This window comes from Colius striatus, chromosome 8 (genome assembly GCF_028858725.1).
Source record: "Colius striatus isolate bColStr4 chromosome 8, bColStr4.1.hap1, whole genome shotgun sequence".
Lineage (NCBI taxonomy): Eukaryota > Metazoa > Chordata > Aves > Coliiformes > Coliidae > Colius > Colius striatus.
In genome coordinates, this window is record NC_084766.1 from 14342680 (window position 1) to 14367350 (window position 24671).

The following is a 24671-nucleotide window of genomic DNA, read 5'->3' on the forward strand; positions in this document are numbered from 1 at the left end:
GCGCGGCCTCATATAGCGGCGGGGGGGCAGCGGCGGCGCCGCATTGCGGGCGGGCGTGGGCACCATGGCGCCGCGGCTCTTCTGCGTGCTCGGGCTCCTGGCGGCCGGTAAGCGGACCCCGGCCCGCCGCGGCCCTGCCCCTCACGCCGGGCGCCTCGGGCGGGTGGGGACCCGGCTCTGCCCTGCGGGCCCGGCGGCGCGCTGAGGGCGGACGGCGCCGCGAGGAGTCGGCGGGGAAACGGGAGTGGGGGCGGGCTGGGCCTTAAGCTCTTTATTTCTTATCTTCTCCCAGCAGGAGCTGCCGGACCCGGCTGCCGACAAGGAGAGGAGGGGGGGTGGGCGGGGGGAGCCTGGGGCTGGGGCTCGGCGTGGGGCCTAACGGTCCCGGCGAGGACACGGGCGGTGAGCGGGGGCTTTCGGGCCGGGGGAGGTGGAAAAGCTGTGTTTAGGGACGGGATCGCTCAGGAACAGCGATCAGGTGAGGGCAGCGGCAAGTCCCAGCGAGGGAGCAGCCTTTCCCGCTGCTGGGAGGTAAATGACTTCCCGATGTATCGGATCAGTTTGCGTCCGTATCTTGACACCAACCGGGCACCTCACGCAGCCAAATAAGAGCCTTTAGTAGAAACGGTTTTTTTTCTGCTAGCGACTGTGTTTTATCTTTGGTGCTTGAGGTATAGATGGGTCTTAATCCTCTTTCAAGTGGCAAGAGGTGGCCTTTTCTGTTGCGTGCTTTTAGCAGCCTCATTTCATTAGGGTCTCCTGCCTCACACAGAAGATTCTGCTAATATTGCTGCTTATTGCCTTGTTACTTGTTGTTGCTGAGGTGAAAGTGGTGGTGATGGAGGGACTAACTGATATTCCGTCCTTAGCGTTAGTACTAGAGGTTGGAAAGGGCAATGCTTATATTCTGTACATTACAGAAGCTAGACAGAGCTCCAGAAATGATTCATAGGCTGGCTGGAGGGATAAGACACCTTCAGGTTGTGGTATGGAGTGTCTAGAAACGCCCAAATTGAAGGTGTAATACAGTGATGCACGTGTGGGGTTTTGGGTTTTTTTTTTTGAGTTTAAACCTAGAGCTGATTTGCTTATGAGTTTAACCAACATTTCATGAATCAATAAAAATCAAAAAGCCTGACTAGCTGTTTAAAAGCCGTGGGAATAACCAAGTGGCAGACGGCAGTAAATTATGCCTCTAAGATCTTATGTGATCTTACACTAGCCTTGTACTGAAGTGGAATTTTAATATAGCGCTATGTGGGCAGTTTCATGGAGAATCTCAGACTTGGCAGTCCGGAAACAAAAAAGCAAATGTCATTTTTCACTTTGCGTGCTCATCTGTCTGCTCTAATGATCCGACTTTTGCTCTGCGCTGCATTAGCTGCCATCAGTTGCCATTTCTCTTGGGACAGAATTCGGTTTCCGAATCACTAAAATCATTGTTTCTTGTGCTGTAAAAGTGAAAAGGACTTGCCTTGAAGTATCCACCAAGCCTCCCACGAGATTATTTAGGGGAATTGTAATGAGAAACCAGTTCAGCAGTGAGAGTTGGCTTGGCCTACCTGTTAAAGGCATGCATATGCAACCGAGCATGGCAGAAGGCTTGTTAGGCCTGTTTTTCTTTAGGAAGTTACTGTTTTTTAACACAAATACCTGTGGGTTTTTTTGCACCAAGGTTCTGTTATAAATACTAATTGACTCACCTGTGATAGCATCGGGCAGGTGTTTCTGAAGATTTTGCTGTGACAACCTGAAACACTGTTTTTGTCTACTAAGCTAAAAAATTAACTGTATCAATACGTGTCCTAATGGAGTCAACTTGGCTGGCTTACAGCGTTGCTGGTAGGCCGTGAGGGTTTTTGGTTGACCTACTTGCAGTGCTGCTGTGCATCTTCCCTTTAAGGCAGACATGGAGGAATTAAAACAGGGTGTACAGGACTCAGGTTCTCTGGACGGCTGATGTGCACTCTGATAACTGGTGCTCTTTCAGCCCAGGAAACGTGGAAGGCTGGCTGCGTAGTTAGATATCAGTTGCTCTTGAGCTGAAAGTGTTTTATTTTAGGTTTTTTTTTTTTTCCTGGTAAAATAACATTAAGCTGGGAGTAAAAAGTAAAAAAACCTGAGGATGTGATTATTTCACCTCATTAAAATAGGAGGTTTGATCTTCCCTCCAATTTTTCAAACTGATGTACAATTCCTCTAGCAAACATTGACCAGAACATCTAGAGACGGGAAAAATGAAGTTTGAGTTACTCTGACTTGAATTTTCTAGAGCACGTAGAAAAAGCAGATAATGGATTTTTGGACAATGCTCTGTAGCTTGCAGGGTTGTTCTGCTTTGGAATGTGGTTTCTAACAAAAATGCCAGGGTGGCACAGCCTACTCCTGTACGCAAACAGTGGAAGGTGTCTTATATTTAAAAACATATCTGTGTTTTGTTACAGATATGTGGGTTATAAAGCAGCTTATGACTGTCCCATAACCAAGCGGTGCATCGATAGTGCACCAGTCACATGGCTTGTGTAAACCTGCCCTTGCACAATCTCCTCCCTGTTTGCAGAAGAGGTATAAATAGAAAGAGTTGTTGTCTTGGTTGTGTCTGGAGGAGCTGTGCAAGCTGTTCTGCCTGGTCATGTCTTATGTGGTCTTTTTACAATCTCAACTTGTGCTATTCAGCATACCACAAAGAGACAGGTCTGGGAGTCTCTGAAAGCTGAGATGATGTAGAAGGTGGAATGAGAGTGGGAGCTTGTCAGCAAAACTGAGCCAGGGCTCTGTCAGGTGATAGTGATGTCACTTGGGACTTTGGAAGGCTGAGCTGTGCTGCTTCAGGGAGGATTTCGTGGTATAACAGCTGGGAACATTGCGGGAGAAGCAGGGCTAGTTACTGCTGTCTGACAGTGGGTTTGTTTGAATGTCTCGCATGGATCTGAGACTTCAAAGCAGGTTTGGGGCAACACCTTAGAATTCCATAACAAAAAATAAGTGTGTTTTTCTTTTTTTAAGAATTTATTCACTGCCTGTGCTCTAGTTTAATTATTTTCTTCTTTATGTAGCAGCTTTTGTATACAAATAATTTGCAGCTAATTAAGTTATCAGAGTTCCTGTTGCAAGTTGAAAAAGGTACTTCTGTGGTCTTGGAAGTGTGTCTGTGTATTTTAAGTCAATGCTTGTCTGTGTGTTTGGTCATAGAGCAATGTTTACTTTTGGATATCGGTATTTTTCTTTCTGAGTGAGGAGTCTCACATTTACTCTGAACTTTGTTCACTACTTCAATAGAACTGCATATGGTGGGACTTTCTTGGGACTGCTGAGTAAATCAGTCTCACAAGGAGATTTTGAGGATTTGGTTTCTTTTCCACCCGAACATAATGGTTTAAAATCCTTTGTCTATGTTCATGTTGGGATGCAGACTATTAGTCTGCAGATTTTAGGGATTAATGCTTTCTTCTTTCCTGGTATCAACTGTTTCATTGCTGTACTCCTGCGTGAGTGCTGTACTCCTTTCACCTTGTGCACCTTGATTTGCCTTTTCTAGGCAATCCCATAATTACTTTCCTCCCCGAAGCTCTGTGTTAAAATATCCCTTTTCATCTCTCTGGCATACTTTCTGTGCTCAGCTGTGGGGGCCTTTCCCTCAGGGAGCTTCCTGTTGAGTTGTCAGGCATTTGTTCTCCACTAAAGCACTTTGCTGGCAGCAGTGTGAGAACATTGCTCCTGAGACTTCTGTTTCTTCTTGGCAGTGTCTTCAACTGTCTCTATTTTCTGACATTTTTAGATGCCTCTGGACTTCACCTGTGCTCTGCTGGGTCTGGAGTGGAACCTGTGGCCAGGCATGTTGTCATACAGATGTGGCTTTTTGTATAACTATCAGACTTTTCCATTCTTTGTGATGTGGACATATTTGCCTGGTGAAAGGGGGATGTTCAATACAGAATTTCTGCAGAGACTTGCATGTAAACTGTCTTTCTGCTCACCCTGACCCAAAACAAAACCACAAGGAATGGAGATGACCAGCAAATATTTTTAAAACATTGAGGCATACTTCTGCAGGGATTTGCTGCAGGGAAAAATACTTCTCATAATTTCTTGAGAATATTTTAACATGCTGTATTGGGACTATTTACTCCTGATGATTGCCAGGTGCCCTTGAACATCCAAACATCTCTTCTAGATTCTCTCACAGCAAAATCTCAGGCCCAAGTCTGGGCTTTCTTGGCAATCTGGTATCAATATCTGGTCACAGGAAGTTATTCTCTTGCAACCTTGCTAGTAACTCAGACAGTTGGGCTGATTTAACCGTTTCAGCTCATCCTGATCTCTGTTGTCTTTAACTTGTACCAAAATGAGAGACGTTGTGGAGGAACAGCACAATCACAGCCTTAACTCCAAACGCATCTCATATGAATTGTGCTAGTTACAGATGTTTTGGGTTTGGTACTTGACCAGTAGATATTGGGCAGGAAGACTGATATGTAACCAACATCTGGAATACTGATAATAGCTAGACAGATATCATCTGTTTCTTCTGCAAATTGCCAGTAATCTCAAATGGTGTGGTCATTTTTTGCCTCATTAATCCAGAGGCACAGTGCCGTGAGTTACCAGCGTCTGTGGAGCAGTTACCACTTCAGAAATTTTACTTAAGCTCAATAACTGACCAAAGAGGCTGTGGAGTACTGAGTCCTTCAGATAACTTCAGGTCAAGGTCACTCCTTGACTTGTTGATGCTTTGTAAGGTTTGATGAAGAGAAGTTGATCCCTCTTGATGACTTAAACATATTTTGCTTTCACAGCTGCCCAAAGAAATGGGGAAAAGTCAGTAGCTAACCGAGCACTGAATGGCAATCACCTGGTCTGGGGGCATTTTTGGGAGATAATGGTCTTTTATTTAACATTGCCCAATGGGACGGCCTGGGAAAGATCATCCTTTCTGATGAATATAGTAATATACTTGAAACAAATTAAACTGTTATGAAGGCATAAGAGTTGACAGCACTCCAAATTATCTTCCACATCTCACTTCAACCCATTACAGTGAACAGCAGCTCAGCACTTTCCCTCTACTGCCAACTGTAGGTTAATTTGTCTATGAAAGTGCTGCTTGCACCAAGGTTTTTCTACCAGTTTGGTTTGGAGGAGGCCTGAGTCTTCTTTGTGTTCTGGGTGATAGTTTTCTGGTTTATCCTCTGGCACTTTAGGGAATCTGGTCTGGCTCATACAGAATCCCGGTTCACAGAAGCTTATATAAGGTGTTAACTTTTAAGCATAACCATGAAAGGCTCATTAGTAGATTTGGTACAGCTTTGGAGGAAATTACTTAGGTTTTTTTTTGGAAGAAATTTGGGCTGTCTCTCTCTGGAGGAAGAAGAGCACAAATGCTTGAGACGAAGGTCAGATTATTCTAAGGAAACCTAACAGTCTTTCTTTAGCTGTCCTAGCAGAAAGGCAATTCAGCCACTACAAAGGTGATCTTAGGTTTCTGTTTCCTGGAGAAGTTTGAGGAATGGAATGATGCTTCCATGTGCATGGTTCTGTAAGCTGTCTAAACAGAAGAGATGGTATTGTCTGAGGGAGCTGTCACCTCTGCTTCCCTGACTTGTGACTGTATGTTAGTGTTTCCACTCCAGATGCCTAGTGTCAAGGAAGGGGATGAGTAACACACAGTTGCTGAAGTAAGTAGGGCAGCACCACTCTGGGAGTGAGTTGTAGTTTTCTTTTTCTTCACAGCCTTTAAACTGGTTTTTTTTCCCTGTGTGAATTCCTGGCAGAGCCCCATGTGATGTGCCGAAGCTGTCACTTGTCAGGACTGTGTTACTGGTGTCCTGGCAGCATTACATTGCTGACCTGGGTCTCAAAGAAAAGGTTTCTCCTTCCTTTTCTGCTGTTACCCTTCAGCTTCTGGAGTGTTCTGGTTATGTTGTTGAGTTCAGGCTGTGTTTCTGGGGCAATGCTTGTTCTGGGAGATGACTTCTCTTGTCTGTCAGACATGAGCATCAGAGAAGTCAGAGTGGGTATGAGTCTTTCTATTTTCCCATCTCTTTTTTTTTTTTTCTCCTGAGAAGCTGCAAGTGTATGCAGGGATCCTAGGTTGCCTGTGGGCTGTCAGCTTGGCTGGAGGCTTGAGAGCTGAAGTCTTTCACATCTGAAAGGCATACCCTTTATACGTGGATTGCATTTCCACACCCTCTTCTCCTTCCTCCTCCATTCTATTTCATTGCTTAATTTAAGAGAAAATTTAGTGTGGCAAAGACCATTCCTTCTGAGGTGAAAGAAACCACATCTCTGAAGCAATTCAAGAGCTAGTGGAAAGGACAAGTAAAGAAGCACCCTGGCCTTCACAGATAAACTTGTTTGCTGCTCTAAAAATAGTGGCTTGCAAGAACTTCAGAGAAAGGGGGGGGCAGGTTTGAGTGAGCATGTCGCGTGACTGTTGAGAGCTAAGCTACAGAGAAAGGAGAAATCTATTTAAAAATGGATGACCTTAGGTAGAGAACAATGTAAAAAATAAAGGGATGCCAGGGATAACTAAGAAGGTAATCCCATTGGGTTTATCCAGCAAGCATTAGGAGTTGTGTGAGGTAACTGACAGTGCTTTGTTTTCCATTGGGTTGCTGCTGTGCTGGGGGTGTGAAATACCACATTCAAGTGTTGCTCTTCTTGCAGCCCAGGCTGTTTTGAGGGAACAGACAAGGTAAGTGTTAAGACTCAAACCTGTTCCTTTACTGTGAAACCACACAAGGTGTTAACACACTTCCCTGGCACATTTGCTTTTGTTGTAACATAAGTTGATATATGAGGACAAACACTATTTCATGGTTAAACAGAAGAACAAGCTAAAGGGAGAAGGTAGTGGGAACAGTGAAGGGTTTCAGCCTGTTTTCTGAATCTACACAATCTGAATTAATGCAAAGTGAGTTAGTTTTGTTTCTGTTTTCTCTAGGACATTCAGAAAAGGAAGGTGAGTACTGCTACAGTCGAGATGCATCATTTCATAGTAGATATTGAGTTACGAGTTTAACTCTCTTTAAAGTCACTGTGGAAGATGGAAGAAAAGAAGCCATGCTTGATGCACATTGTCTTTGTTCTGTAGCTGCTTTCTAAGATATGCCAGTGATGCGTGGCCCTAACCAAAATATTGCGTGATCACTGTCTGACCAGAAAACATCCAATCTGGAGTTGTCTTGTCCAAAGGAAAGAACTTCCTCAGTGTCCTTTGTAACTGAAAGGACACCACTGTTCCTCCATTTTCTGCTTTTGTAGGTCAGTGTTGATTCTCATGGTGTGGTTGAATCAGGTTTCATCAGTCTGTTTGCTTCTTATGACAGAAAAGCTATGTAGGTATATTGGCATTTTGTCTTGCTCTGATGTGCAAGAGTGAGGACTGTATACCAGTGAAAACAAGTTTGGGGTGCTTACTTGCATCTTACAACTAGGTTTTAATGTTCACACCTTACAAACAGTTTGATGTCTCTCATCCTTCAGTGTCTCTGCCAGTCTCAAGCTCTTCTGCTACTTTGTCTTTGGTCCTCATGCGAAGGATTGCAGATAACAGTGTCCTTAGTCTGAAATCTGAAGTGACTGTGCCCAGTGGCAGTGCTTTGAGCAGGATCTGAACGAAGTATGTCTATGCACACCTCTTCTGAGAAATTACTCATTTCTCCTTCCAGACTGATGAGATGTGACACAGAGAAGCAGTACAATTAGAGGCACCAAGTAGTTAATGTACTGTCAAAAATAGATCTAATTTTAAGATTTTTTTTTTCTTCTGAACATAACTATCTGCAACCTGCACTCTGCTTACCTCAGAAGGTCTCAGACCACTGCCTCGCTCTTTGTTTTTCTTCTGCCTCAGTGTCATAACCTGAAAAAACCCTGCTGCCTTGCCAATACTCCTTGCCATCTCCTGACAGGTCAGAGGATTAGTGACCAACTCTCTGTGAGCATCTGTTTGATACAGAAGCCATGCAGCAGGGACTTTCTTAAAGACATACAGCCGAGCAAACCCACTAAATAAGCATAAATCTAAAGTGTGGTATTTATTTTGTCCCATGTTTTTAATGACAAAATAAATAATGGTTATTGAGGCTTCAAGGCAGAAGGAACAAGACTGGTTGTTAAACATTCTGCTGAAGCTGAGTGTGAATCTGAAAAGTCATGCTGTGCCAGGATCTTAAAGTAAAAATGCAAATCAAAAATGAAGAGTTCATTAAGTGCTAATGAAACCAATGCAAGTTACAGCATGAATTCCTCAGTTTGGGGTTTAAATGGCTTCTTTGATCAAGTGTTTGAGAAACTGCTTGGAGTAACTATTGTTACATTTTACAGTTTAGTTTTGTAGTTTTACAATATGTTTCAAACTGGGGAGAGGGAGTAATTTTCTTGTGATTTATGAAACTAAAGGCACAGGTTAAAAGCCATACTTGTAAATAGATGGAAGCCCTTAATTCCACTGTTTGAAGTCAATTTCTTGCTTGCTTTTAGCCAGAGCTTGACTCTACTTTGCAGAGACTTCCTACCACTGTTAAATCCAAGTATCTGAAAGAGAAGAATAACTCTTCCCCCTCAACCAAGTGTACCCTTGGTTATTGTCATCCTGCCAGAGCTGACAGCTATTTGGCTGTCCAGTCTGACTTAGAACATTAACTGTTCTTAATGCTTCCAGATCAATAGTGCTGTAATTTAAAATAGACCATCTGTAAATATTTTGCTAGTTAGAATGTTTGAAGTCTTACTCCAGGGTTTTAGAAGCAGTCCTAGTGTGCTGGCTTGCTGAAGAATAATGTGCAAACTGGGCTTTATGCTGGGAGAGAGGGTGGCAAACTTCAAGCTCTTGTAGAAAATTAAGCATGCAAAACGCATTTTTCTTAAAATAAATGGGTCATTCCTCTGTGAAATACACTGTGAACAGGCTTTATAAATCAATAGCTGGGAAGGCTGCAAAATGCCACTTATCAAGCGGTGTTTGTCTGGCTCTGATGTGCAGTGGCTATGTACCTGGTAGATGCACTGGTAATTCAGCTGTTTAATCCTCTAATTGCATAGAACCAAGAATGTGAGAAATGGAAGAGCAATTGTTCGTCTGTCATAACCTTAACCTTTGTAGGACTCAGGCGGCTTAATTCCTGCCTCTTGGTTGACAATGTAATTTTACAGCATTTTGTGATGGGTAAACAGCATTGATGTAAAGATAATGGCTCTTAAACAACACCTGTACAGCTAGTAGGTTTGAACAGGTTGGTGGTGTTTCCAGTCCAGATAGCCCAGGAAACTGTAAAAAAAAAAGTTTGGAAAGTCAACTAAAAGGTGCAGTTGATCAAGTTGTTCCATTTCTTCCTGACAGTGCAGTACCCTTCCTTAGGAAGACTGTCCAGAAATGCTATTTTGTATTTTACTTCAAAGCTGTAGGTAGCAAGGCATTTCCACATGAGGTATGAGGTAGTGGCCAGACAAGGACTTGGCTTTTTTTTTTAAACCCCCACAACTTTTTCTGCAAACAGTTGAACTGACCATTTTAAAAAACAATTTAATGGTTTTAAAACCTATATGATAACACAATTCTGTTATTTATGAGCAGAGTATTGGTCTGCACCTGGCTCTCAAGTCCTCTGTGTAATGTACATGTTGTTGTGGCTTCTGATCTGATTAGTTTCCCAGCTCTCACAGCTGCTGTAAGAGAAAAGGGTGGTTCACTAGGCAGAAGGAATGCAGTCAACCTAGCTGTGAGTGCAGATTCAGAGCTGAAGAGACTGCAAAGACACAAGAGAACAGTTGGGGTTGTAGATTTGGGAATCAACTGTCTGAAGTGCGGATTTATGCAATGAGCTGTTTCTGTTTCAAGTCATCTGGTAGTTTGTGTATGCTAAGAAAAGTGGGGGATTTGATTTTTTGCCTTTTTTTAATGGGGAATGACGGGGCAATGGACTGCTGAGGTTCTTGGGCTTAGGCCCTTCAGTAGGGATGTCCAACTGTTTGCATTTTTTCTGGAGTTCTGTGGCTGTGTAGTCATTATTATGGACTCATGTTTCAGGTCCAAAATTGCTGGATTGAAACATGCTTAAAAATGTTAGCAAGCCTAAGTGGTGTCTTGAGGAGATTGTGGGCGTTAACCTGCTTGCTTTGGAGTGGAAATCATTCAAGTGTGCAACCATGAAAGAATAATTCTGTTTTGTTTTTTCCCCAGCTGTGGCAAGCCCTGTTTTGTGGCAAAAGGACTGTGTGAAGGGGCCAGAGGTATGGTGTCAGAGTATTCGGACAGCATCGCAGTGTGGTGCAGTGAAACACTGCCAGCAGAATGTCTGGAACAAGCCTACTCTAGTAAGTATCAGCCACTGAGCCTTCTTCCCACCCCTGGTACTTGAGGTAGCTGTTTTCCATATGCTGATGAAGATTTGTCTAGTCTCTGATGGGACTTGAGTGCTACATCTGACTGTGCCTCAGTTTGGGTGCTAGATAAAGGTGCTTTCTACTTCTCTGCCTTGCAAATCTTGTCTGCTGATTTCTCCTTTGGCCTGTTGCACAATCACCCAGCAGTGTGTGGAATGGAGCTAGTGGATTTGAGACTTGCTGCTTTTTATTAAAGCAACTCTCAGTTCATAGAGTCTTTTCTTAGTCTTAATTTGACCAATGCCAACCTATTAGGCTTGTTAGAAAAAAAGCTGTATGCTTCTTTAGGTCTTTCTCTTAAGTTGATGTTCCACAAAAGATGCAGCACCTATATAATCTGTGACAGGAAATAATGGTACAAATGTTACATTTAGCCTTCAAGTTGCTTTTGTACTAGGTGTGTGTGCTGGTTTACTAGTTGTAGCTGTAGTTCGTGGTTGTGTTTCACAGTTTTCTAGGGAAAAAGGGACATTGTAGATGCATTCAGTCCACCTTGGCTATATCTGTGCTGAGATACTTTTGATTTGTGGAATAGTAAGGGAAGGAAGGAATGTCAGAATGGCAGAGCACAGCTGAAATGAGTGAAGCTGCCTGAAAAGTTCTTAGATTTCTAGTAAAAGTGAACTCTTTGAAGAGCAAAGTAAAAGAGGTTCAGGAGAAGGCTTCTTGGGGCAGTATACTTTAGACTTCAAAGGAGATGGAACTAGGTGAAATGAGCAAGTGGTAGCATGCTTGCTTCTTCAGAATGTGTTGATTTAATGAAGAAATGAGCTGGACATGCTTGGAATAGCCTTACTATTTAAAACCCAACTGTTCCTACACTTTCACCATTATTTCTTCCTGAACTTCAGTTCCAAACGCGATGCTTGTTCTCTGCATTATTGTTTGCACACTGAATTTATGGTTACTTCATTCCCTTAAAGTAATCTTCTTCTCTCTCCAGAGCAGTATCCCCTGTGACTTGTGTAAGGAACTTGTGACAGTGGCTGGCAAGGTTTTGAAGGATAATGGCACAGAGGTAAGCAGAGCTCCCATTCTCCATGCCCCAAGGCACTCTTTGATTTCATTGTCTTTACGAGATCACAAGGTGAGGGGGTGGAAGAGCAGTCTGCATGTTTTCCCAACCTAAGCAGCAAATGTTGAAAGGAGCCTGAGTATGTGGGCAAAGGCCTTTAAACAGCTTCTTCTGGTTTAGAAATTAGCAAATCCTAGACTCCCCGATGTTCTAATGCACCCCTGAATGACTGTAGATGCTTAATAAAATTGTTCTTGTGACATGGACCGTCAGTCTTAAAAGATGCAGTACTGCAGTCTCTAGAAATGGATGATTACACCAAGTGGAGTTTATTTTTGTTGTGGGCAGTTCTTTTTTTCATTGTGCACCTGAGAGTACAAGTCACTGCCCTACTAGTCCACTTCTCTTAAATGTAGATGTTCTGTGCTTTGCAATCTGTATTTCATGTTTTCACTTCATCACAGTCTCACTGAGGATCCAGTACTGGGGAAAAAAGGACTTAGTGTAAAACCTTGTTCTAGTTTTGTCAGCTACCAGGACCTACCTAATTGCAAGGGACTTTATTTAGACATTATGTCATGTATTTTTTGGAATGGAAACAGCATTTGAGAGATGTTGATAGTCTATAGCTCATCTCATCTTTTATAGGATGAGATCCGCTCTTACTTGGAAAAGACGTGCGAGTTTCTTCCTGACCAAAGTCTGGTCTCTGAATGCAAAGAAATTGTGGATTCCTACCTACCAGTTATCATGGATATGATTAAAGAAGAGCTGGTAAGTAGATAACAATTTGCAACTGTTGGAATGAAAAATGGTGCTCCTGTTGATGCTTGAATTTCTTTCCTACATAAGATAGTGCATCGATCCTTTAATCCCATATGGGTCACCGGTGTTGCAGTTAATGGTGTAAATTTGAAGACTGCATTCTTGCAGTGAAACATTTTCTCTTCCTGTCATGTTTCAGCTGAAAGACTCTGCTCTGAAATTCATGTAAAAGTGACATCATTCTATAGCTCTATGTATGTATCTTATCTCCCCTAGGATAAACCTGAAGTTGTATGTAGTGCCCTCTCACTCTGCCAGTCCCTTCAGAAGCACCTTGCAGCAATGAAACTTCAGAAACAACTCCAGTCCAATAAGATACCAGAGCTGGACTTCTCTGAACTGGCATCCCCATTCATGGCTAATGTACCTCTTCTCCTTTACCCTCAGGACAAACCCAAGCAGAAGCCTAAGGTAAGGGTGCAGTGCTATTCCAGCATGTGGAAGTGCATGTTTCTTGCTCCAGAGTTCCTTTACCTAAGAACTTATTGATAATTCCTGGTAAGGGATTGTTGTACTGGGCAAGGATTAAGTGTGACTCTCTCATATTGAATTTTGTGCTGCCGTACACAGACATCTACCTTTTTCCATAACCTGCGAGTTTAAAGCTAAGTAAGATGATAGCTGCAGCCCCTGTGGACCAGGTGTATAATCTTGGATAACCACCACAGCTTGTAAAGACAAATATTGTGCTGGGCTCTTCCCATCAAGGAGTCAATCAGGTCTTACTGGAAACGATTTCTTCTGAGAGCCAGTTTGGCACCAATGTTCAAAGGAAGAAGAATTCTCCCACATTCTGAGTAATCTGCTAGCTGTGCCCTTTAGGGAAAGCATTTGCCTCTGAATCCAGAGGTGACAGACTGGATCAGAGAAGAAGAAATGATTGGCAAAGAGGAGTGAGTATGACAATGAACTTGTAAGAATTCTTGATAGCAAGCCTACATACAGTTGAGTAGGTGGAGAATAAGCTGTGGGTGGAGTAGGTAAGATCTATGCCAAATCTAGAAACCTTCCCACTGTGGTCTGTAACAAAACCAGGAGATTTTAAGATTGTGTATCTTAACAGTTATCTAGAGTTTCAGAGCCAAGTAGGTCCCTAATCTCCATCTAGTGGCTGCTGCTCGTACCAGCAGTAGCCAGTCTATTGGTTCAGGCTTTTAATTATTTTTCGGGCTATTAAGGTTTGCGTGTAGTTCACGGTAGCTTTTAAAACTCGGTAGTAACGGAAGCTTCTGAAATGTGTTATGTGAAGATAAGTCAGTTGAAGCTTCCTTTTACCCTTTGTCCAGGGGAGTGGGGATGTATGCCAAGATTGCATTCAGCTGGTTACTGATGTTCAGGAAGCTGTGAGGACCAACTCTTCTTTTGTAAAGTCTTTGGTTGCTCATGCCAAGGAGGAGTGTGACCGTTTGGGACCTGGAATGTCTGATATGGTAAGCTATCTCTTTTTTTGTTTGTTTAAAAGTTTGTTCCTGTATGCAAACGTAAAAAAAGAGCTTGTTCAGTGCTTTAATCCTCTCAGTGTAATCTCTATTTAATAAAACAAAAGACAGTGTGTCACGTGTAGGATATGTTACACAGTATAACAATAACAACACTGAAATAATAAACTTTCTGGTCAAGAAAGCTGAGTGGGGTGGTGGGGGAAGAGAAAAGATTCAGGCTTGCTGTTAGCCCTTGAAAGCGTTTTTGATGAAAAGGATCTGTCAGGATAATGTGGCCCTATCAATGTGAAGAGGGAGTGCTTTTGACCTGGAAGGAAAAGGACTCATCAGATAAGCAGCTATGTGTGCAATGATTGTGTAATCTGAAATGCCATCTTACCTTTGGGACAAGCCCTGAAACACAACAGAACAGTTATGAAGTAGAGCAGGTAAATTAATACCTTGATATGTATTAGAAAATTCTAGATTAACTCTACAGCTTCAATGGTTTGGTATTTTACAAGACATTTCTTTTCCTGCTTCCTGCAGTGCAAGAGCTATATCTCTGAATATTCTGACCTGGCTATCCAAATGATGATGCACATGGTAAGAATATCAATAGAATATGATATTTGCTCTCAATTCATTTTTCTGACTTGTGTAGCTAACTTATTTGGAAAGAGGAAACATTTACTGCAGTAAAAGTCTGGGGAGAACCCTTGGTCTCTAAGTGTTGGTGTTAACACTTTGAACTTGACATGTACTTGGATAGTGACTTCAGTCTCAGAATGCTTTCTTTAGCACTTTGTTTTCTTTCACAACCACTTCAGGGGTGCAGAAGACACTCAATACTTTGAAAGAAGAAGATGCATTACATACATTCCTTTAGACTCTTATCTCAGTCCTGTACTTAACTGCTTCAACCCCTCCCTGCCAAATACTGTGTTAAGCATATTAGAGTTGGTCTTTGTCACAGGGTGGCAGAACTGATTCAAGTGCTTGAGATACCATGTCTATTTGAAGCAAGACTTAAATGTCCGTCTTCTGGAATTGCTATCTCAATTCTCCTGCTCTCTGGGCTCTTGACAGGAGCTGTGGAAAGTAAGTGGTACTGCACCAGTTCTGATCTTCTGCAGCAACATACAATGTATCTTGCCTTCAACTACCTCCACGGCAACTTTTTATCCAGAGATCTCAAAGCCTTTTAAAAAAAAGTAGTGGACAAGCCTTTCCTTAGAGCATGCAGTGCCCAGGCACCACAAGTAACAGCAATTGTCCATCAGTTTGTGAATAGAGGGTGTAGCTGACTTAAACCTGAATTTCCAAACACAGTGGCCTTTTTTGTTTCCAACCTTTGTTCCAACAACAGTTAGTTTCTCACTTTTAAGCATTGTCATGCAGCATAGTGTTAATACCTGCAATTGGAACATGACCACACCTTGCATCCGGCTGAGTGTTGTTCAGACTCTTTGGAGAGAATCTTGTCCAGGATGCTTTAATAACTCCAAATGATTAATGCTGGTTAGCAGTCTGCAATTAAATGTGGGTTGTTGTAGCAGCACTCAGGAGCTTTGGGGTGGGGACCATGTCATATTCCATCATCTTCGTGGAAAAGAGTATACGTGGTTCCAAGTGCTTGACGTATTTTTTTCTCTTAACTGTTATCTCTTAATTTCTCCTTTCTTCCTCTATCTCCAATCTTCCCTGTCAACAGAAGGATCAGGTAGGTGTGCAACTTGCCTGTGGTGGTAGCCTGCTTGTAGTTAACTTCTTGCTCTTAAAGGGCTTGTAGTTCACTTTGTGCTCTATTAGCTGTGGACATGGTGTGATTGTACTTGGTGTTGACAGATACAAGGGATATTGATGTGATTAAAACAGAAAAGGACTATAGACTTTCTCCACTGGATCAGTCCCACTTCCAGGTCCAAATACCAGTATGTGCCAATAAGATTTCAGCTTGGTTATACTTTTGCCAGTAGAGCAGAAATACACTCACTTTGGCAAGGAAGGACAGATGGGGGAAAAAGCATGTCAGTGGCTCCTGTCAGCTTCTGACTTCAAGCCTGGGCTCAAAAGGCCTTCAGTGAAGCCATCCCCAGGTCTTTTCTTGGTTAACCTTTAAATCTAGGACAAAGTTGTAGATGTTTGGAGTACACACTGAAAAGAAAGATGCAGAAAGCCTTCAGGCTCCTGCTTGCTATAGCTATTTGGGCTGTTAGTTTCAGCAGTCCTGGGAGACCTTGTGTCTGTCATCTCTCTGAGAGAACCTGTTGTGTGTATGTGGGTGTTGCTGTAATGTTAATATCTGGAAATGCTTCTTACAATGCATGAACCCAAAGGGCTTGACTTAAAGGTTCTGCCTGGAGTAGTCCAAAGCAGCACTATATCTTTGGTTACTGCTTTTGCCTGTGCATGAGGTTGTGGCATGTATTAACTGTTGCATAAGCCTCTGTTGTAAGCAGCTTGAAGCCCTGGTGACAGGGTGGGTTATGATCTTCTAATTACCCATAGGACCAAAGGTAACTTTTTTTAGCTTGAGTAGACTTTAAGTGGGAAAACACAGGTTTTGTGTATTACTCTGCACAACCTCTCTCACTTTGTGTGGGTATCCTGTGGCCTCCTTCAAGCAGTTTGTGGCCTCACATCCGGCATTTCTTTTTGCATTTAGTAACGTCTGTTTGTACACCCCTTGAGAAGGACTTGGCCAGCCTGTTTCAAAGGCTTGCTTTCTTTTGCTGTTTTCCCCTCTTACTGTGAAGAAAACACTTCAAGTACAGTTAGTGCAGATATTTGTGGAAGGGTTTGGGTTCAGTTTTTGACAGGGTTAACTCTTGTTTCTTACAGGTTGTGTTCAATAATGCAGGAATGTGTCTTTGTTTGCAAAATTTGAGGTTACTGGATGCTTTAAAGAAGGTAGTTTGTGGATAAGGAGTCCTTTCTTCTAGGCATTTCTTTCAGCTTTTGGGTGAACTCCAGTCAGGATAATTAGCCTGTGACTACTTTAAAGCTTTTGGGGAGCAGCTTTGCAGGTCTAATGTGATGCTGGTGGCCTGTTTTGGTGTTGGTAACTCTTAAGTCAACTCCTTTAATGGGTTTGCAAGTGTATTGGCTCATGGTACATGGGATTTTTAGATGGATGGGGCCTAACCTATTCTTCTTATAAAGGAACTGCTAAATTTCATTTGGTAGTTGTCCTGCCTAAAACCAGATCAAATGCTTTGGCAATACTTGAAGTAGAAGTAATCATGAAACTTGTAGTTGTGTTGGAGCCTTTTAAAACTTGTTCTTTGTGCCTGCTCACAACAGGCTCCATAGAAAGGGCAGAATCTTCTAGACTTCTAAAAATTGCTTATACATCTCTTTCCAGCAACCAAAGGACATTTGTGCCATGGTTGGGTTCTGTCCTTCTGTGACATCTGCTCCCCTTCTGATGCCAGCTCAAGTGGTTCATGAAGTGAAAATGGAAACTATTGAGGTAAGTGGGATTTTTTTCATACTTGACGACTTTGCCTTCCTTTTTTGCTTTAGTGTAATGAGCTAGGGGAAACAGAAGACTGAACTTTTATGCACAGACTAATCTAAATCTCCCTGCACATAAATTTCTTGCCTATTCTTGTTTCTAATGCTGATCTGTGGAGCAGGAGAGATGACTGTTTTGTTAGAGTAACGAAGCCTGTGCTAAACCAAAGCTATAAGGTAACACTTCAGGACTGCAATGGGAATTCTTGTTCCAGCAGTAGAGTATGGCAGCCTTTCTAAAGGACACCTTGAATGTTAGAGGGCAAATTGCTGAACTAGGGTTCTGCTTGACATTTGGAGTTAGGCTTCAATCCCTTTTAAAAATGGGATGGCCCCCTGCATGAGTGGTAAGTCAGAATGCTGAAGCTATGAGTCTGGAGAAGCACCTTAGCTTCCCATGGCCTTTGGGTGAGACATGGGCCAAGAGGATTTTGTAAAAGAAAGTCTGTTTTGAGGACAATTAACTTCCGATTAACAGGTTCCAAAGAGTTTCCCTCCAGTGCCCTGATTTCTAGGTTTCTTGGGCAAACAAGAGGGTGCTCTCAATTCTAGTAGGTTTTGTGCTCAATTAATGTATTTTCAAATCCACTGCATACTTCCCTTGACTCCAGTTGCTGAGAGGCTGCTTCTTTTACTGTCTACTAAATTCAGCTCCCCTCCTTATACAACCTGGGGATTGTAATCTTAATTAGTCATACAAAATGACTGTTCATTCAGAAAGGCTTTTTACTAAGACCTTTAAGACTGGTTTTGAGCTCTGTGTGACCTTTTGAATTCAGCTAGGCAAATGAATTAATGTGCTGCCTCTGAATGTGAATGCTGTTAGACTGATCTTTTACGAACTGTCCCCGTCAGATGTGGTCAGGTGGTGATTTTAGTGCTCTTTGTGTTCCTTCTGTGTATCCAGAAAGCCTCAGTTCAAGAGAAAACCTTTTCCTTGTGTGAAATATGTGAGACCATGGTGAAAGAAGTGACCGGCCTCTTGGAGAGCAACAAGACAGAGGTATGTAAGTGGTGGAAATGGTACCTTTTGCTAGGCTTTGGCTAAAATGGAGCTGTATTGGAGGCAGAAGGGAAGTTGCAGTTATTGCCTCTTTTCATGAAAGATTTCCATCCTGGGTGGGATGGACTAAGAAAATGTGTACTTAGGAATTGAGTTAAGTTTCTGTTCCTGATTTGTCACACATCCTTCACTGTGCTTCAGGAGGAGATTGTTCATGAAATGGAGGTGATCTGCTACCTATTCCCAGGAAGTGTCAAGGACCAGTGTAAGGACTTCATAGATGTCTACGGCCAGGCTTTGATTGACATGCTCTTGGAGGCAACGAATCCTGAAGCTGTGTGTGTTATGCTAAAATGCTGTGCAGCCAACAAGCCTCCACAGCAGCCAGGTTGGTGTTGAGGAGTCGCTGATGTTGCAAAATGAGCCACTTCACCTGAGATTACATCTCTCTTGAGAATGCCTGCTTTAGTACTTTACTGATGCTGCCTCCTTTCTTCTGTTTGGAGGAACTGCCTAAGCACCTTTTCCTTCTCAGTTTTAGTGAAGCCTGCAGATGGGTTCTGTGATATCTGCAAGATGGTGGTAGCTTATGCAGACAAAGAACTAGAGAAGAATGCCACGACAACTGAAATTGAAGCTTTACTGGAAAAAGTCTGTCACTTCCTGCCAGAGTCTGTCAGTGATCAGGTAAAGTGCTTGTGCAGGAAGCAGGCTGAAAAGCACAGTCTTGTTCAGGGTTGGGAGCTGCCCTTGTTGATTTTGTTGGGACTACATAGGTCCAACAGTGACAATTATGCTTTTCCTCATTTTTTGGAGTGTTTTACCTGATATTCTGTCTGCATGCTAATTTTAGGTCCATCTCTCAAGTGTCTCTGCTTCTGCTATAAATGTCCAGGTACTTGTAACAAGAGTCTCTGTGTTTGGCCTTGGTCTCTGGCTGGAGACAAACTGTCCACAGGTGCAGCTGGAACTCACTTGTGTTCAGCAACCTGATCTTCCTGAGGTTTTTCCTTTTACTATTTGCACTGAAGTGTGGCAGCTTCTTGTGTGCAGCAGAGCAAAACAGAAGGAGCAGGCACTCAAACGACCACACAGGCCTTGCCATGTGGCAGCCTGCCTTTCAGTCAGATCAAGGCAGGTGGAGTTGGACAGAAGGACAAAACGTCTTGCAGAGTATTTTAGAGAGCAGCATCTTGTAGTGTTTCTTTGTAAGAGTAGTCAGTTGCCTTCTGCTGAAGGCTGGAAGGAGTTTGAGGTGCAGGGGGATTAAGTTTTCATACTTCCCATCCGTGGGAGTTGGCATTGAATAGATGGAGACTTTTAAGGGCCTGAATTGACTGGTTGGATTGATGTACTAATTTACAGTCAGGAAAGGTTTGCCTGAAAATCCTCTGAGAACAGTGGGTGGGAGCAGATGAAAGGATTCTTTTTACTTTTTTCCCCTCAACACTGATCCTGTTTGGGGGATTACTCCGAGCAATTGGAAGCAGGCTGGCATAATTCCAGGGAGGCAGCAAAAAGCACCACCTGTTAGGCCACCACTGTCAGGATTTACCTGGAAATCTTATTAGGTGACTGCTGAGTGTCAGCAAGGAGCAGCTGCTTATAAGTGTCCTGGGCATACAATATGCAAGCTTAAAGCAGCCATGAAACAGCTATTCCTGCCCACCGCTGTGGGGCTGTTTAATAGTTGTGCTCTGCCTGTTAATTGGTGCTGTTGGTCTCTGTGCAGAATTCTGACACCTGTCTGTGCTGAGGAGTGGCCACAAGAAGCCTTCCTGCTGCTGCCTGCTCCGAAGGGAGTAGGGACTGCTTCAGGGTCTGGAGTGCACAGCTGCCCTCCTGTCCAGGATGTTTGTCTCCAGCTTGTTTAGTGTGCTTTCCTCTTGAGACAGGAGTGATCTTCACTGTTAGAGATGAATCTCTGCAAACCAAAGCCTGACCCATCTGCCTGCTTTCCTCCAAGCCTGACCCTCCATCTGCTTTCCCTTTTGACCCCTCTCACAACTAAGCTGTCTGCAGACAGGTGTGAGCTAGTGAGAAGTGATGTAGTTGTGTGATTAGTGCAATGCAGAGTCCCTCTTGATCTGCAGTGATCAAGCCTCTGGTCTATTGGTTTGAGGTGTTGGAATTAGTGTACAGACCTGCCTGCCATAGTCTGTATGTTCCTGCTCTTTCTAAGGTTTTAACGGGAGAGCCTCTCACCCACCCTGTGTGTTGTTACAGTGCGTTCAGTTTGTGGAACAGTACGAACCTGTGGTTGTGCAGCTCCTGGCAGAGATGATGGATCCCACTTTTGTTTGCACTGTGAGTATAGTGTTTGGTTCATCACACAGGGGCCCCAGTACAGCCCTGCCTGCCATGTGGGAACTGCTGGCATCAAAACCAGCACAGTGAGTGCTTGGAGCAAATGTGGTTGTGCAAGGCCTTGGGGCTCTGAATGGACAGCTGTGTGACTGCCAGCCTCGTGAGGGGAAGGGGAGAAGAAAAGACCTGCCCGTGGTTTTCCACTGTTGCGGTTCAGTAACAAGGTGCAGTGTGCCCTGCATGCAATAGGAGAAAGGTAAATGACATTTCTTGAGAGAGATCCCTTTCCAGAAGCTCTGCTCCTTGAAACTTAATATGAAGAAGGGATCGTGGTAACTTAATTCTGCCCTATATCAGATTACTGCTTCATCTCTGCAAAGGTGACCATGGTTGTCACAGAGTATGGTACTGTGGGAGCCCCTGGAGCTGCCTGTGTTGCCTCCACGCTGGCTCAGGTGGAAGCTCAGATGTAAGGCCAGAGCTGAGATCTCTCAGTGCAAGGAGAAAGGTGCTGACTCTGCTGCTGTTCTTTGCCCAGAAACTTGGAGTCTGTGAAGCAGCTAAACGGCCTCTCCTGGGGGAGGATGCTTGTGTCTGGGGTCCAGGTTACTGGTGTAAGAACATGGAGACTGCTGCTCAGTGCAACGTACGTAAAAGCAGGATTCTGCCTTGGATTTCCTACTTGTCCTTGATAACTTCTCATAAACTACCTTTCCAGCTTCCATACCATGCTTTTGAGGGTTGCAAAAGGTAGAGGTGGTCAAGTCTAATTAGAGGGTCTTCCATAAGCCCTTAGCTTCCTTAGAGCAGATTCCTTCCTCTCCCTCTCCTTCCTGTCCCCCACCTTTGCTAGCATTTCAGAACCCATAGTAAGGTGTTGCTGCAGCCAGCAGACTGTGTTGCCACCTCTCATTAGGCTCTGAAAATTGGCTTCCAGTATTGCTGTGGGCTGATACTTTCTGTGCCAGGCCCTAATGGCTAAGGGTCATCAGCATTCTTTCCTGAAGCTTCTGGGTGGGGATGAGGATGTTCTCTGGAACCACTTATTTCTTAAGAAGACCAGATTTACCCCCAAAATCTTGGCTCAGGATAAGGCATCAAGTTGCATGTTTGGTGTACACTTGTTAGCAAACAGGTTTTGTTCCACTAACGTACGCTGTTTCTTTCCCTTTAGGCTGTTGATCACTGCAAACGTCATGTGTGGAACTAGAAGCAGCATTTCCAGTTCTGAAAGTTTGCCATGGCTCTTAAAAATGTGGGCCGAAGCTGGCAGAGAGCTGTATCTCAAATGTCCCTTCTCTCTGCCTCTTTAACAATTTGACCTTCAAGTTCCTTTTTATTGTAACTCTTCTGTAGCAGTGCTGCCCTTGAAGGATCAGATCTTCATTGTTGACTTAACAAAGATACTTCTGATTGTACAGTTTAACTCATTATGCTCCTAAAAATAGCCAGTGTGTTGTAGATTTTTAATTGGTAGGCTGAAGTGGTTTTTAGGTGCTGGGAAGAACGGTAGAGAAGGGGAAATGAGACAGGACTGTTAATTGAAACAAATAAATGAGAAGAAAAAAGAACAAGATAGCAATTGAACTTTCAAATGTCTGTCTGTAGTCAGCATGGGGAAGATGACACGCTTTGCGTTTGTAACATCTGCCTGGAGTCTTTGTTTTCTGCCTAACTCTGGGGGAACTCTAAGGGGGAACAACTGAAATCTGTGAATCCCTTCAAATGGAATTTTCAAAGCTCTACAGATGCAGAGGAGAAGGGACTTTGTGTGCCCAGCTAACTTTCAAAGTAACTGGTACCCAAAAGATGCGTTGAGTGACCACGCTTTTGCATTTGAGTGACTACACTTCCCAGGCTGTCGCAGCTAAGGAGACCCTCCCTCAGCCTTTGGTCATGTCCTTTTTTTTTCTTTCCTTGGACTGCTCGGTCTAAGCATGGCTGTTTGTCAAGCCCCCTGCAGTGGGGTGTCAGGCTCTTGAAGCATGCAGGCATATGTAAGGAATGACTCCCTTGTTTTTTCCCCTAGTTGCTCAATTCTGCTGTCTTTCAGCTTCCTGCCTGCAGCCACCCGGGTACCGAGGAGATGGGGCCCACAAGGCCGGTGCAAGGATGGAGTGGAAAAAGCCAGCAGGGGCGATGCATGTGTCACAGGGAGTTCAGCACAGAGGGCAGAACACATGGGAAAATGGGATTTATTTGTAAACTGCTGTTTTCTTCCTTGCTCTGTGTTTCTCACAGCATGTTTCAGTCCTGTAGAACCTCAGAGGCTGTGTAAGTCTGGGCAGTGCTGTTGCTGCCACCCATTCTCACTCACTCACCCTTCCCAGGAGGTTCATTAGAGAGTTTTGGGTTTTTTTTCCCCCGAGAGTTCCCATTTCTATTGGGAAACGCATCTGAGTAGCCAGTGGAGATGGTGGCAGCTAATGAGGGCACTATGGCAGGTACTGGGCAGCTCTGCTGTGGTTCCTGGTGACCTGCCTTCCCACACCTCTGCAGCAACCCGCTGGAATGGCCTGAGCTGCTCAACAAAGGCCTTTCCAGGCCAGCTGACACCCTGGAATCAAGTCAGACCTTGGGGTCTAGGGACCTGGAGAGTGAGAATCAGACTTCTGTTGCCTGAGACAGACCTCCCATCCCCTGCCAGCAGTGGGAGCATAGTTCTGATTGAGTGAACCCCTGAAACAGAGGAGACCTTTGGGAAGGAGGAGCTGGGCAGAGGTGGAGCTTTGAAAATTCCAGTCCTGTTCAGAAAGGTGCCCGCAACTGCTCCTGTTCCTGGGGTGTCTTGGATCAGGGGGGGAGCTCCAGCCACAACACTTCAGCAGCAAAGTTCATTTTCAGGCAGCTTAATGGAAAACCACTCGAGTGCTGCTCTGTTGTTGCTCTGTACGTACGAAATGCCTGGGCAATGTTGATGGATGGCAGTTGCGGGTTGTCTTTCCTGTTGGCGTTTGTACAGAATGCTGAAGCACTCCTGGCTTTCTCATGAAAAAGAAAGAAAGGATTTTCCCTAAAGATGTAAAATATATGTGCAGCTTTCTGTCTTGGCAGTCTTTACAGGGGTTCCGGCAGGGCCTCATGGGTGGGGGAGATGTGGCAGAGAGGAAGCAGACTGCCTTCTGTGCCGCCTGTGAGGCATGGCCTCGTGTTGCCCCAGGGCCCTGTGCTGCCCCAGGGGCCTGTGGGGAGAGTGTTTCTTCTTTTAAAGTGGATGGCTCTCATCTTAAGGCGAGAGTTTGTAGGAGGGAAGGTGAGGATGGATTGGCACTTGCAGGAGTGAGAGGCTGGTATGGTTTTAATGGGGTTTTTGGTAGCGAAGGATTCAGGCCAGGTGGAGTGGGGGGAAGGCTGTGCCAGCCCTGGAGTCTCTTTAGTTTTCTCCCTCTCTGTGACTGTGGCACCTGCCCTGCTTGAGTTATGCTGGGGAAACACGTGCAGTTGCTTCCTAAAGAACATTGTCTTGATTTTTTTTTTTGCACAAAAGCTTCCGTAATGAACAATAAAACCTTCTGTAAGCCAGTAAGTTTGCGTGCCTCCTGTCCTTGTGGGGTGCTAGTTGACCGAAGGACCACAGTACTTTGCTGTAGAGCTGGGAGAAGGCACGTCCCAAAACGTCCCTGGGAATTTGGGGCCGAGTGGCAGGATCCATGTTGCCATTGAGTGGCCGTGGCCTTGTGGCCTGCATGTCCCATCAAGCCTGGGCTGGGTGGAGGGTGGCTGTGGGTGGAAGAGGCTTGCCAGGGATTGCCCCCCCACCCCCTGCTCTTCGCTGGCCTCCTCTGAGGCAACAGCCCCGTGATGCAATGAGTGCCTGGCGCAGGCTGGCAGGAGTGCTGCCTGCAGCTCCCTGCTATCAGACTTCTCTCCTGACTCCTTTTGTCTTTTGCTTTTTAAAGAAAATAACCATATTTTTAGTAATGCTTTAAGCAGACTGTTTGGCTGCATTAATTCACTGGTCTTGAATTTACTGGTCTTCTGTCTTCACCACTGAGATTTGTAAGGGGCGATGCTGTGTTTGGTGGGGAGCACAGAGAAGGGCTGTCTCTCCTGGCTCCAGGCCAGCTTGCCCTGGTCATGCCCCTTGCTGTGGCAGCCAGCAGTGGGGAGCTGAGTCTTGAACAGCAGGCTGAGGGCTGGCTTTGACTTCCCGGGAATGCCGGCCCGGCTCTGTCCCTCCCTCCACTTGCAGGCT

General features: G+C 44.3%; 1 protein-coding gene across 2 annotated transcripts; it reads left to right on the plus strand.

The window, feature by feature from the left end:
* PSAP (prosaposin) lies at positions 1 to 24002 on the plus strand. 2 transcript variants are annotated; one of them, XM_062001728.1, is made up of 15 exons: positions 1 to 107; positions 10184 to 10317; positions 11330 to 11404; positions 12050 to 12175; positions 12443 to 12637; positions 13513 to 13656; positions 14197 to 14253; positions 16492 to 16560; positions 17015 to 17122; positions 18074 to 18169; positions 18371 to 18557; positions 18705 to 18856; positions 20396 to 20476; positions 21015 to 21122; positions 21651 to 24002. In XM_062001728.1, exons 1-15 carry the CDS (start codon positions 65 to 67, stop codon positions 21684 to 21686), a joined length of 1611 nt encoding a protein of 536 aa, XP_061857712.1. In that variant the 5' UTR covers positions 1 to 64; the 3' UTR covers positions 21687 to 24002. The 2 variants fall into 2 exon arrangements, with proteins under 2 accessions (XP_061857712.1, XP_061857713.1); XM_062001729.1 differs by lacking the exon at positions 16492 to 16560.
* The last annotated feature ends 669 nt before the right edge of the window (positions 24003 to 24671 follow it).

What these genes read in the sequence shown, in the direction of transcription:
- PSAP (XM_062001728.1), top strand. Translation starts at nt 65, where the DNA reads ATGGCGCCGCGGCTCTTCTGCGTGCTCGGGCTCCTGGCGGCCG. An exon ending in GCTCGGGCTCCTGGCGGCCG is followed by an intron (nt 108 to 10,183) that starts GTAAGCGGACCC and finishes TTTTTTCCCCAG; the next exon opens with CTGTGGCAAGCCCTGTTTTG. An exon ending in TGGAGAGCAACAAGACAGAG is followed by an intron (nt 18,170 to 18,370) that starts GTATGTAAGTGG and finishes ACTGTGCTTCAG; the next exon opens with GAGGAGATTGTTCATGAAAT.